General features: G+C 37.1%; 4 protein-coding genes across 5 annotated transcripts in view; 3 read left to right on the forward strand and 1 right to left on the reverse strand.

Moving 5' to 3' along the window:
* The first annotated feature begins 315 nt into the window (after nucleotides 1–315).
* Nucleotides 316–1,177, forward strand: LOC107227851 (splicing factor 3B subunit 5). The gene is made up of 2 exons (XM_015669118.2): nucleotides 316–626; nucleotides 836–1,177. The coding sequence occupies exon 2, from the start codon at nucleotides 838–840 to the stop codon at nucleotides 1,093–1,095; it is 258 nt and encodes an 85-aa protein (XP_015524604.1). The 5' UTR covers nucleotides 316–626; nucleotides 836–837; the 3' UTR covers nucleotides 1,096–1,177.
* A 70-nt stretch (nucleotides 1,178–1,247) lies between these two features.
* Nucleotides 1,248–3,520, reverse strand: LOC107227853 (exosome complex component MTR3). Its single transcript, XM_015669121.2, has 4 exons — nucleotides 3,165–3,520; nucleotides 2,310–2,563; nucleotides 1,831–1,977; nucleotides 1,248–1,567 (listed from the first exon to the last, which is right to left on the reverse strand). The coding sequence occupies exons 1-4, from the start codon at nucleotides 3,313–3,315 to the stop codon at nucleotides 1,271–1,273; spliced, it is 849 nt and encodes a 282-aa protein (XP_015524607.1). The 5' UTR covers nucleotides 3,316–3,520; the 3' UTR covers nucleotides 1,248–1,270.
* A 143-nt stretch (nucleotides 3,521–3,663) lies between these two features.
* LOC107227854 (non-structural maintenance of chromosomes element 1 homolog) lies at nucleotides 3,664–6,854 on the forward strand. 2 transcript variants are annotated; one of them, XM_046731099.1, is made up of 7 exons: nucleotides 3,664–3,789; nucleotides 4,348–4,559; nucleotides 4,657–4,801; nucleotides 5,289–5,484; nucleotides 6,160–6,276; nucleotides 6,352–6,475; nucleotides 6,610–6,854. In XM_046731099.1, the coding sequence occupies exons 2-7, from the start codon at nucleotides 4,460–4,462 to the stop codon at nucleotides 6,723–6,725; spliced, it is 798 nt and encodes a 265-aa protein (XP_046587055.1). In that variant the 5' UTR covers nucleotides 3,664–3,789; nucleotides 4,348–4,459; the 3' UTR covers nucleotides 6,726–6,854. The 2 variants fall into 2 exon arrangements, with proteins under 2 accessions (XP_046587055.1, XP_015524608.1); XM_015669122.2 differs by lacking the exon at nucleotides 3,664–3,789 and having other exon boundaries at nucleotides 4,289–4,559.
* A 1,164-nt stretch (nucleotides 6,855–8,018) lies between these two features.
* Nucleotides 8,019–12,327, forward strand: part of LOC107227839 (somatomedin-B and thrombospondin type-1 domain-containing protein) — a 34,907-nt gene continuing 30,598 nt past the window's right edge. Inside the window, exon 1 of the mRNA XM_015669100.2 lies at nucleotides 8,019–8,867. Within this exon, the coding sequence (XP_015524586.1) occupies nucleotides 8,591–8,867 (277 nt within the window). The 5' untranslated portion in view covers nucleotides 8,019–8,590. The remainder of the gene's footprint in view (nucleotides 8,868–12,327) is intronic.

Consider the following 12,327-nt stretch of genomic DNA (forward strand, 5'->3'; position numbering starts at 1 on the left):
TGGTTGCAGGTATGCCAAAGATCAATCCGGAGTGAGAGAGATAGGTTGAATGCGGTCAGCTTGACCACTATCTGTGCATCATCAGTTTTAAGCATAGACTTATAAAGATAGACTGAGCGGTCTTATGAGCCGCTTGAAGCAAACATTTAAAGGACAGAAATATGCCGGGAGACTCCCTTCTCTCTCTGACGATATTTGGGGCTGGGATCGAGGCGATAGAGGAGAATGAGGCGAAATTATGCGCCTATATCTACAGCTGTTCCACTTCCACTGCTCCGTTGTCTTCCACCATGACGCCAATTGAAAAGTGAGAGCAGTAGTCCTGATATATCTCTGTCCCTTATATGTGATTGTCAGTGCCTCTTCTAGGAGCGCTTAGTCTATCTTTATAAGTCTATGGTTTCAAGACGAAGCGTGATTTGTAACGTTCGACAATATCTGTCTAGTTTTGTGTCAAAACTGATAAAAATACGGACTCGGCATCTGGACCTGCATACATACATCAACAAAACTTTTGTGAAAACCAAGTAGTTAATCTTGTACATACATTAGAAAACTGATCTCGTTAATCATTTATAAGAGAGACCAAGAAGTGTACTAGAAACTTATCAAGAGCGTTGTCAAAAGTAAGTAGAAAAGTATATCAAGTGAAATTTTTCACTATTTTAGTAATTGTTAATATTGTGAAGTATAACTGACATTACATATTGCAAGAGTACATTCGGCCATACGACAGACGGTGATAAATGAATTTATGGAATATTGCGTCCCATTAATAGCGCTAACCTATAATTTCGAGGTTATGTATCACGCATTTTGTTATTGTTCAATTTAGGAATGGGGGAACGTTACAATATCCATAGTCAGCTGGAACATCTTCAATCCAAGTACATTGGGACAGGTCATGCAGACACAACGAAATTTGAATGGTTGGTTAATCAGCACAGAGATTCATGTAGCTCTTACATGGGGCATTACGACCTTCTAAATTTTTTTGCGCTAGCTGAAAACGAAGCCAAGGCACGCGTCAGATTTAATCTGATGGAGAAAATGCTGCAGCCTTGTGGCCCACCTCCAGAAAAACCAGAAGATTAATCCTATCTATAAAAAATAAGCTGCGAACTGATTTTTTCTGTTACTCTAAAAATATAAATAAACCAATTCTTATCAACTCAAATGAATGTATAAATTTTTATGTACATCATGCTCTCCTTGTCAAACTAATCAATGGAAAATTTCAAGGTTCATTCATTTCTAATCATGTTTTTATTTAATTTTTTTCCTGTTCCTTTCGCTTTAAAGCTCTGAGGACAGTTTTGACTAAACATTGCTGAACAACTGGACATATATTCTTATTAGCTACAGTGAGGGTTTCGATAGCTTGTTTTATGCAATCTATGTTAATGCTTCCAACGAGAAAAAACTCTGAAATCTGGTCATGTTGCGGTAAAGCAGCTTGCATGATCAGTCCATGGTTATTGGGTGGGTTTGGCTTTGCTGGTGCAGAATTACAAAGTACCTCTTCCTCCACTGTCAGATCCAAAAACATTGTATCTTTATAGAACCCCTGAAAATGAGAAGTTCGTTAACAGTTTAAGGAACATAAATATCTCAACAGCTGTTATTTTTATTACAGTTTTCCGTCTATCTGCACTTCTGTAACACTATAATTGAAATTTTCAAGAGACTCATATCCATGTGAAGAATGCAGTTTGACAATAGTTCATTATGAATGAAGATGTTTCTATTGTGAAAGATTTTACGAAGATATTTCAAATTGAGTTGGCCTGTGGAGGTTTCACGAGCATCTACTGCCTTTACTTCACTTACTGCGGAAACTGCAGTAACCAGACCAAACATGGGGACACTTGCATCTGCTAATGCAAGACTGGCACACATTATGGCTGCTGCTAAAGAGGAGCCACCGTTGTCGAGGACCAGAGCATACACGTCGACTTGAAAATTTGGGAACTCTTGCTGTGAAAGGTGAATTGTGCATCAACTAACAAATACAGAGTTGAATTGCTAACACTTTATGAATTAAAACAGTTGTGAAAATAAAACTGAAATGTCTTTGAAGAAAAATTTTTTTAGCATAGTATTCATTTGCCTATTTTGGTACGCTTAATAATTTGAACGTATTTTATGGAGCCCAAAATTTTATAAAAATCATTGATTTCCTTTGTCCATTTCATATATAGAGGTTGTTAATTAATATTTACATTCCTGAATATTTACATACTGAAACTATTTTTTCTAATTTACAAAAGTAGCTGATACTCGTCTCGTTAATGGTAAATAATAAATACCCTGCAAACAGCTGGTTCTAGTGATCGTTGCATAACGAGACTGAATTCCTTTTCCTCCGCATCTTGCTGGTGTATTCGTCTCTTTGCACAGGCAAATGGGGCGTATTTAAACTCGCAAAAGAGTTCACCTTGTAAACTGTATTCATTCTTGTTTGGAATTTCCCTCGGGTCAAATACTGAACATACCACTTTTGTAATTCCAACCTCTATGTAGGCTGATCCTTTTGCTTGGCTGATAACACCAGTTTTGACAACTGCCATTCAAAAATCAAGAATATCAGATCGTGCTATATTTTAATTAATCATTTTATTCTCCAATTCGCATTCAGTTTAATAGACTTTCCATATAGACTTAACGATTTAACCACTCAGAAAGCCTGAGATCAATTTGACGCAGAGTTGGACAATTGAATTATGCTGTGTATTGCGCAAGTTTTGAATTAAGGCCCTTTGTACAGATGATCGGTGATATGACACTATGGAATTGGTACTGCAAGTTAAGATATCAATGATCTGTAAAAGGGTTTCATAATTAGAATGTTTAAAATGATTAAACTTTTGTGTTTTTGATAAGATTTTAATGTTTTATGGGTTATTTTGCTTGCTGTACAGATATTCGCAAATTGTGTAAAAACATTAAAGAAATCGTAAACGATAGTATCTAGTTATAATGCATAAATGCAACTATAAATAAACATCCGTTGCGCTTTACTATAACATATTTACTCAACTGTTTTTCTGTTTTTTGTACTTATGCTAAAGGCTGTAGGTCCTTTTCTAGGTTTGTAGGTCCATATATTTATCCAGTTTTGAGAGAAGACAACAAAATATAACAGGAGTCATAACCTTACTTACAAATTTTTCTGAGATCCTTATGCTCTCGACCATCAACTCTTTTATGCAGTGATTTTTTTGGTTTACTTGATTTCGATTTATTAACGTCAGTGTAGACGCTATACGGTACGGAAACCTCTGGACCATTTATACGTTTCTGATCAAAAGGCATTTTGTTTTTAAATCAGAGACAACTTATAGTTTTAAATAACAAACGCACATGCGCTTACATACGTCAACAGAGGTATACCCTCACATCAATTGATGTTCTTACATATAGAAGTTTTTTTGTCTCACAAGTGGTACCGCATAGTCTTTCCGAAAAGCACGAAGTAAGAGGGAAGGAGACTGAACTCCACCGAACCACACCGAACTCCGATTCCAAAAGTGGGATCAATTTTCAGCGAAAAGTGAGCAGTTCGCTGCGAAGAATAACCGAGATGACGAGTCACGCATGCGCAGTACGATTTAGCTGCGTCTTTGTATCTCTCGCATAAAGTGCGAGTGAGACAGTTTTGTTGTTGTGACAGCAAGTTCATGAGGTTATGGTGCGTAATAATTTCTTATCATAATGGTAGAATCACAAATATCGCTTTATTATTTGCAAAAAAGAAACGTGAATACGCTGCGAAATCAGAAATTATAGGTGAGTATTTTACGAACGTTGTTTATGGAACTTTAAGCCGTAAATAGTGGAGCATTTGAATCATTCTGGACGTTCTTACTCGTTTTTGCGAATCGCGATATTTGGAGTGCGTTCCGAAATTAGCTACTAGCGGTAAAATTCCTTCGGACAGAGGCAGAGCTACTCATGAACTAGGCAGCGCAAGAGAGATAACTGATTGTTGATATCATCGGGAGCTAATATCGGAACCACGGTCGTGTTCGGAAAACACACTTGGTGCATACATCCTTCACGGGGTACAGCCTGACAGAAAAATCGCCACACCAACAACCCACTCTTTTAGGGACCTACTAAATTCTCTAATCGTCATCTTTCCGAATGGCCAAATTTCCGATTCGCTATATACTCGAGTAATCAAATTCCCGACAGCCAGCTGGCGGCATTTTCAAGCTCGTCGATAATCACGGTTTAACCCCTACAAACGAGTTGGTAAATGTAGGACGCTGTTGTTACCCCCATGCCTGTCATACAAATGATACGATGAAGGGTATCATTGGCAATCGTGATCCATGATTTTAGGACAGTCAGAGATTGCGGGTGTTTTGATTTCTTCCCGCTTCCGGCATATTGTCACTCAAAGAGCATGCATTGATAGATTAATCACAGTAAATTGCATACAATCAACTTCAGCATGTCGTATACCAATAACCATCGTGCGCTATTACAAGTGATAATGGAACGTGGAGCTGTGAGCACTGCCGACGCGAGAGAACTAATTGTCAAGTTATTTCGTAAGTTACCCCTGAGCTGTGATCCAAATAGTCGTACTTTTTAACATACAAACACTTTCCGTCGAAGTCAAACAGCAATATTTACGTTTATTTCCAGAACAGAACGAAAGCACGCAGACATACATACATCAAATCAATGTTAAACTGGAACCTTTGAACATGACTATAAAACTTGTAACCTGTGAATTGACAGGTCATAAGTATTGGATTCTGATCAGTACGTTGATTGATAAAACTGCGAGGTATTGTTAATATGTACATTCCATAGTCATGTCAAACTGATTAACACGTGGGGAAACTTGTCTCTGTAAATGTTCAGTTTGTCGAGGCTGCCTGTTTTGTCATTTATATCGCAGGACACTGCACAACTTTGCAAATTTTGAGAAGGGGACTCGTTGAATCGAATTTCATATTCCAATAGTAAGAACTCTGGCATATCACATTAGTGTTTCGAAATCTCAAGATCTAAAACACTCATCGATTTGACATTTGCTGCACGAGTATTTACATACAGTCAGTCTTTTCTGTTTATGCGCGCAGTCCTAACGTAAAAGTAACAATCAAATCAAAATTACTAGAAATGAGTAGCCCGATTTACTTCAACTATGGTAATAATGTTCCCTTTTATGATTTGTGAGAGTTAATTCGTTTGTAATTGAATAGAAAAGTCAAGTGCTCCTTTTAACCTTCGGTCAAAGAAAGATTGCGTTAATAAAATCTTGAATTAAGCTTCCAGAATGAATTTTCACCTGCACAGCTGGAACTGCTCAGAAAGATTTTATCTGAAATAATTACTTCGGACGATGGTTGTGCTCCTAGCACTGCGTGCTTGAATTTGTGCTCTTCTCTCGACACTCAAATGTCAAAAGCAGATGCCGAAGATTTCTTGGCAAAGATGGTCGAGAAAAAGTGGTTTGTCAAAGAGGTAATAGAATTAAATAATTTGATGACTTTATAATCATTGCCCAGGATGCATGTTTCTTTTATGTTTTTTCAACTTTTGATGTAATGTAGACTGCATATCTCACGTGTAGTGTGCGAGACTATCGAACGATGTAATCCGAGTTCAAACCACTAGCTAGTCGATGAGGACCTAAGCGACAGCTCGCAAAAACTGTAAGATGGGTCAGGTCATTTAGGCGCCCAATCGACAAGCTGAAGTTTGAACTCGGTCTGGCTACACTTGGGCAAAGTTTTCGGTAGTTTTCCTTGCTTTCTGTGCCAACACAGATGTTTCTAATGAAAATTTTAAGACGGCTGCAGAGGCATAATTAATGGTCAGTAACCCATCCCTCCCTCATCCCACACAAACTGTCCGCTTATGGGGTCATACCCGAAACGGTATTGCGGGACTGGAAGTAATTATTATTATTGTCATTACTATTCTTATAATTATTAATGAACAGCCCTACGATATTGATTAGTTTCGATAAATATAACTGTAAGCTTTGAATAATACTTGAAAGTGTACAATTAATGATTCTATGCTAGCTATATCTAGTATTGCTTGGATGTTGATCGGATGGAGACCGAAATAAAAAGTTGTTCGGATCAGTTACAATTGTTCCATATCAGTTTACTAATTTACGGATATTTACAGCATGGTAAATTTTACATGGGTGTACGCAGCATAGCAGAGTTGATTCCGTACTTCAAAGCTAGTTACTCCGAAGAAGCTCTTAAAACCTGTGCTCTTTGCCGTCAAATGGTCTTCCATGTGAATACTTTGAATCTTTTAATAATATATTTTACAATTTTCAAAATCTTCTAATTTTGATCTATTATTAAATAGGGTGAACGCTGCATTTGCTGTCACAACGTTTTACATATGCTTTGTTTTGCTAATTGTGCGAGAGTCCAAAATCCACCAAAGTGTCCCAGCTGCAACACTATCATGTCCACAGACAACATTAACGGTACGAAACAAACTATCTGCCTGTCGTGTGCTTATAATCAAATTAAACTGTCTTACTGTGACCTGTCAATTCATAGGAATTTATTCAAATTCTGTCTTTTGACTGACTTTTGATGTTTGTTCTATGATTCTCAGATTTTGATGCATACAATGATCATGTGTTGGATTTTCCGGAAATGAGCGTAGAGACGGAAAATAGTGAGAAAAGAACGACGAATCCTACGAAAAAAAGAAAATACAGCGCTAGGTAATCATTATATCCGCAGACCTATGGTCTAATCAAACCCTGTTCCTTGTGAACCTGCAGTTCGGTTCCGGCGTTCAGTATATGATGTACCTTTACAAAATATAAAAAGTAATAAATCCTCGTAACGTATGTATCCAGAATGTTATTTTCTTAATTTTAGAATAAAAATATATGCCAAACCTAATCAGGGCAACCTCTCTACAGAGCCACTCACGGACTGTGAGGGGAATTCATTTCTCAGAAACTCGGTTCTCCCACTCTGATTACAAACGCTCGTTCTCGACCCTCTTAATAGTAACATGCAAAAAGTGTAACTTTCGCACTTTTGTGTCCCATATACGTATATACTACCGAATCATTGAAGTAAGTATGGATATGTGTATTTCACCAGCGGCATTGTTCAGATAGAATACGGAAAGCGTCGGAGTGTAGTATGGTAGTGAGGGAAGCGGCACTATTGGGAGTGGGCGTAATTTATACGATGTTATACTGTACACAAATAGACGAATTTCTGATTTTATTCGTTCCATTTCAGATAGGGCTGTGCGATTAATGGTTTTTGCGATTAATCGATTAAGCGACTTTCATTTAGTCGTTTTTTCGATTCATTGGACTATAAACAATCGTCTTTTCGAATAATCATGTACATACCTAAAATTTAAATTGATCTAGCTTCAAAACCTCGATCATTTACTTATCTCGAGTTCTCATATTAAAGGAATATACGTTAGTGGAATATTTAACTTTAAGTTCACCGTTTATAGTGCTCTTCGATACCTTACCAAATATTATTTACTCTTCAAGACCTTACGATTAGAATTTTTGATCAGGTTTGATTAATTGAAATTTCAAGTATACGTGATTGATCGTTAGTTTCAATAAACTATTATTTCGAATTATTTATCTATTAAAAAAAAGTGATTCAAAGTCTACGGTTAATCGCTAATCTCACTAAAACCTTCAAACGACTTGACCAAACGTTCAACCAAGCCGAAAGTTCTTTTTTGTTTTAATTCAATGTATAATAACAAATTATAGCAACAACTATCCATATCCACAATATTTTTTGAATATAAGAAAAAATCAGTAATATAAGGTTCGCTTTGAAACGGACGGATCAATCATCAATGTGTAGAACATTAATGTTTAATTGATCTCCTGTGTCATTTTTGCGATATTCCCGAGTTGACCGTGCAGCAGAAAACCTTTGCCTGCCGACGGGCGCATGCCTACCGTTGACTCCGTCGACGGCGTCGAGACCGTCGTGCGGGCGCCGCAGTCGCTCAGTCGGTCTCGGGGTGACGTCGAGACTTGGTGGGGCGTTTCTATGGGGAGAACGAACTTAACGCTTGTCCACGCGCTGCTGCACCACAGTTCGACTCCGGTTGCTCCTCGTTGCCCTTCGGTGGGCTTCTGTTGGTCCAGCCTTGGTCTCATCATAGGACCATTTCTGATCTCATTCCGTTACAACAGGCCGCATAATTTCCTCGCCGCATCTACCTCGCGAATGCAGATAATAAATCTACCCCGAGGATTCAGCCGACAAAGATAATCTGGCACAATAGTTAGTTAATCAAATCAACTGCATAAATAAATGATTTATATATAATATACATATATTATATATACGTGATAAGGTTGTGCTCAGCATAGGGTTATATATATATATATATATATATATGTTTGTGAGTCATTCGTGATGATGATCTTAGGTTTCATTTAATATAACGCGGATAATTAAGGCAGCTGAGAAATTCAAAATCGTTTCTAGTTCTTTCTTCTTTTTATTCAAAGCTGCGAGTAAATTTTCAAGTTTTATGTGAACATTCGACTGAATTATCGGGACTTCTGTTATCGTCGAAGGGTATAATGAAGATTTTTCAAAAAACGGTACTAAACATGACACCGAGTCACGGTATCGCGGCTATGCTTCTGGGGCTGACATTTGCCGCTATTCTGGATCTCACTTCAGCCGGAAGCTGTAGAGAAGCGAATCTCTGTTGCCCTGGCAGAGACTCTGCCTGCGTCGTGCAGAAGGCTTCGCCGAATGCGATAATCGAAGTGCTTTCCGATAAGCCTTGCTACTGTGACCATGCGTGCATCAAGCTCGGCGATTGTTGTCATGACTTCAAGGAAGCCTGCGGAGGTGAGAACAACTCCTCATATACACACCACTTGCTAATGCAGCGCTATTCAAACCTGACGCAGTATACTTTAATCGTTTCCCTTCAGCTCAAAAACCTGCTGTATGTAGTAATTAACGCTAACATTTTTACACTTTTCAATACCAAGAATGATCGAATGTCTCGATTATTTTCATAATTTGATTGAATTCTTTTAAACAGAGACTGAAAATATAATACATTCTTCTTTTGTTATTTGTGGATCAGTTACAGTAGCTAATACCATAGATTGCAAACTCTCCATTGCTGTCCTATGTCACGTTTCAACCGTCAGTAACATTTCTTGTATAGTAATATTATAATCTTCTTCCCGTTTTCATAATTCCATGTTTCCGCTGCAAATAATTCGGTCGGAGTTACGGTACATTAATTAGTAAATGTACATGAGAAAAATTCTAATTAAATGGATAGCGTGACAGCAATGGTTTGGAATATTGTTAGAATAAATTACAAGAAAATGTGTTCACGTAACTATTCATTGTTAGTATGATTACAGTAAGTTGTCAGTACTACGTTTCCTGGTAATAGCAACGTTACGTCTGTTTGGTTCGTTTACTACATTTTTTTAGTCGAATCTGGCCTTGAAATTAATCTGTTGCCGTACCAACACCACATTATCACAATACTTACAAGAAAACATAGTACCAATGATCATAGCCAAGAATAGTAACACTTACTATTTTTACTGGATACAGTTACAAAACTGGTTTTCATTTATTTTTTTAGCTAAAACTGCAGTTTTCTGTTGTACTAAAGAATGAAAATAGTCAAGGATTTGCCAGTCACCACGACTAAACATTTCGCCTTTCTCATTAATTCAATTGATTTATTATATAACAGGTAAAGGCACTTTTAATCCTCTTGCAGGCCTATTCCATCCACATCCCTTCTGGATCCTATCAACTCTCATTATTCTCCTTGTGTTTTTTGTGTCCTTTCAGTTGTTGCATGAGCTTTGAAACGTCGCCGGCGACCTCCCAAAGTCTACTTGTTGCGTGTTGAATTTCAGGGAGAGAGAGGTATGATTAGGTCCGTAAAGAGGTGCTCTTTATACGCAAACTTATACAGCTAACAACCGTGCGTACAGGGTTTCATCCGACGGAATAACGCAATCTCATTTCTTTAGTTTTTTTTTTTTTTTGTTGTTTTTTTTTTCTTCTACTACTTAGAAGTTATTATGGAGCGAGGATGAACAGTATATTTTATGTACACCCGAGTTCTTTGTTACGTATACCTTTTCGAGACATGAAAAAACCATCCACAGAGAGAACTCTGACAGTTTTCAACACGTTTAGTTTATTGTTGGAATAAAGCCCCTCAGCTGCAGTGCCGGAAAACTTTGTTTTAACCCACTTTTTTCCCTCCGTGGACGAAACGATTTTATATAGTTGAAGCTGGAATTCCTTACTTAGGCGCTATAGTGAAACAAGCTCTCATTTGACAGTCTCAAATTCTTCAGGTGTACCTAAATTCGTATTTTATTTATACTATCTACATACTTTTTACATCATACGAAATGACCGACTCGCGTAGGAATTTGTGTATAAAGTGTATATATATACACGTATATATATAATGTATAAGTGTGAATTCGAGTCACGCTCGTCTCCTTTTCCTCTCGTGTATACGTGCAGCAAGTCTGCGACTCTGATGGTCATAAAATAAAATACTAATTTATGTATTTCTGCATAATCTCCTAAGTTTGCGCAACTTAAGTGGCGCCCTGTCATTACTAGGTATTCCACCCTCGTTCGTAAGGCCTGCGGGGTCTACTTTGTTTCAAGATGGCATGTATACCATTATTTTTATCAGCTGCGGGTCAGAGTAAGTAGAGCGAAGCAAAACCCGGGCCCGTTAAAGTACCTCATGCCTTCGGAAAGCCACACTCACTTTGCATTTCCCCTTTTTAACGGCGGTTAGGGTCACCTTGCTAAGTGGAGGTCTTTGTTTGAGAAGGTTTTGTCTACCTTTGATTTGCTTATCCCTTCAGTTTCGGTTCGTTTGGTACGAGACTGATGTCTATTTGAAAATTTCAAAAACACAACCAAGTCTGTTAAACGTCTGTTAAGGTGAGACTTACATATGACTCAAGCGGGAAATGGTTACACTCAACTAGACCAAAACCAGTTCGAGCTTTGTGAAATGTTTTCATAAATTCTTAAGAATATGAGTTCATTTTTTGTAAATTTTCATTTGAAGATTTTAGACATTATCAGCCGATAATACAGGGTGGCTCAGTAAGCGCGGATCACTGGGCACTAACGGATTCATTGCAAAAATATAATACAAGTGGCCGTCAAATAATTTTAATTAAATTAAGTTAAATCGAAATGTACGAAATTGACAATTAAATATATGAGAAACGAACTTGTAGGTAATTCTTGAAAACTCTAGATCGTCCGAATTAAAGTTGAATGCAAAAAAGTTTCCGTTTGAAGTAAATTTTCAAGTTGCATTATGGAAAAAACATATGGAGGCGCCTGAAAGTTGGTAAAAAAATCTAAGAATCCTTAGTTCTTAGATATCTCCAAAACCATGATACGTCATTTTTTACTTTACTGAATTTTAGAAAATACTTCTTTATTAGTTTCGAAAAAATGTGTGTAAATTTCATAATAGGGCCATGTTCAGTTCGGGAGCTATGAATTTGTTTCGATCGTAATTTTTTACGGAAATTAGAAATATTATAATATTTAAACCGAATATTTAAATGAGCAAATTCAGGTGATTTAATAATTAGTTATTATTGCTCTCAGTAGTACCATTATATACACATAATTTATAAAGCGGGTGAAATAAATTGCTCTTCACACATTTCGCGAGATAACCCGTTCATCTCGAATTTTCTGCTATAATTGCACACAGTAGTCGATACATAAATAAAAAATACATAATAAAATTTTACAATATTATGAATTAATATCCATATTTTAGAGCTATATGATTTGACGCAGATTAAACGACGCGACCAGATAGTTTTTGCGAAAATCACGACAGAAAAAATCATAGCTTTCAAACTGAAACAGTTCGTATGATGTAAAAATCTAAGAATCCAAGATTTCATTGATCAACTTTCAACGACTGCCATATTTTCTTGCATATCGCAACTTCAAAATTCACTCAAAAGTGAAACTTTTATGTACCTAACTTTTTTTTCCAGTTCTTGAGTACCATTCAATTCAAACTCAGGCATTGTCAATTTTCGCATATACCGAAAGTTCTTCATGAAAGAATCTGCTCGACAATAGCAACCGGTCTAGTTTTTAAGGGTAGCTAACTTCGTAAAAATGTTCCCAGCATGGTAGGTATGAAATCTTTCGCAGCAGTCGCGCGGTAAAATAGATTTCATACTAATCTCATCGGCTCCCCATAACTCTACGTCTGTAAGAAGCAAATTCCAAAATTGATTTGTCAAAAACAGTG

This window comes from Neodiprion lecontei, chromosome 2 (genome assembly GCF_021901455.1).
Source record: "Neodiprion lecontei isolate iyNeoLeco1 chromosome 2, iyNeoLeco1.1, whole genome shotgun sequence".
Classification (NCBI taxonomy): domain Eukaryota; kingdom Metazoa; phylum Arthropoda; class Insecta; order Hymenoptera; family Diprionidae; genus Neodiprion; species Neodiprion lecontei.

Coding starts and splice junctions, on each gene's coding strand:
- LOC107227851 (XM_015669118.2), top strand. CDS start 838: ATGGGGGAACGTTACAATATCCATAGTCAGCTGGAACATCTTCAATCC.
- LOC107227853 (XM_015669121.2), bottom strand. CDS start 3,315: ATGCCTTTTGATCAGAAACGTATAAATGGTCCAGAGGTTTCCGTACCG. Junction 2,564..3,164: donor TAAGGATCTCAGAAAAATTT/GTAAGTAAGGTT, acceptor TTTGAATGGCAG/TTGTCAAAACTGGTGTTATC. Junction 1,978..2,309: donor TAGAACCAGCTGTTTGCAGG/GTATTTATTATT, acceptor CACCTTTCACAG/CAAGAGTTCCCAAATTTTCA.
- LOC107227854 (XM_046731099.1), top strand. CDS start 4,460: ATGTCGTATACCAATAACCATCGTGCGCTATTACAAGTGATAATGGAA. Junction 4,802..5,288: donor TTGATTGATAAAACTGCGAG/GTATTGTTAATA, acceptor TCTTGAATTAAG/CTTCCAGAATGAATTTTCAC. Junction 6,277..6,351: donor GCCGTCAAATGGTCTTCCAT/GTGAATACTTTG, acceptor ATTATTAAATAG/GGTGAACGCTGCATTTGCTG.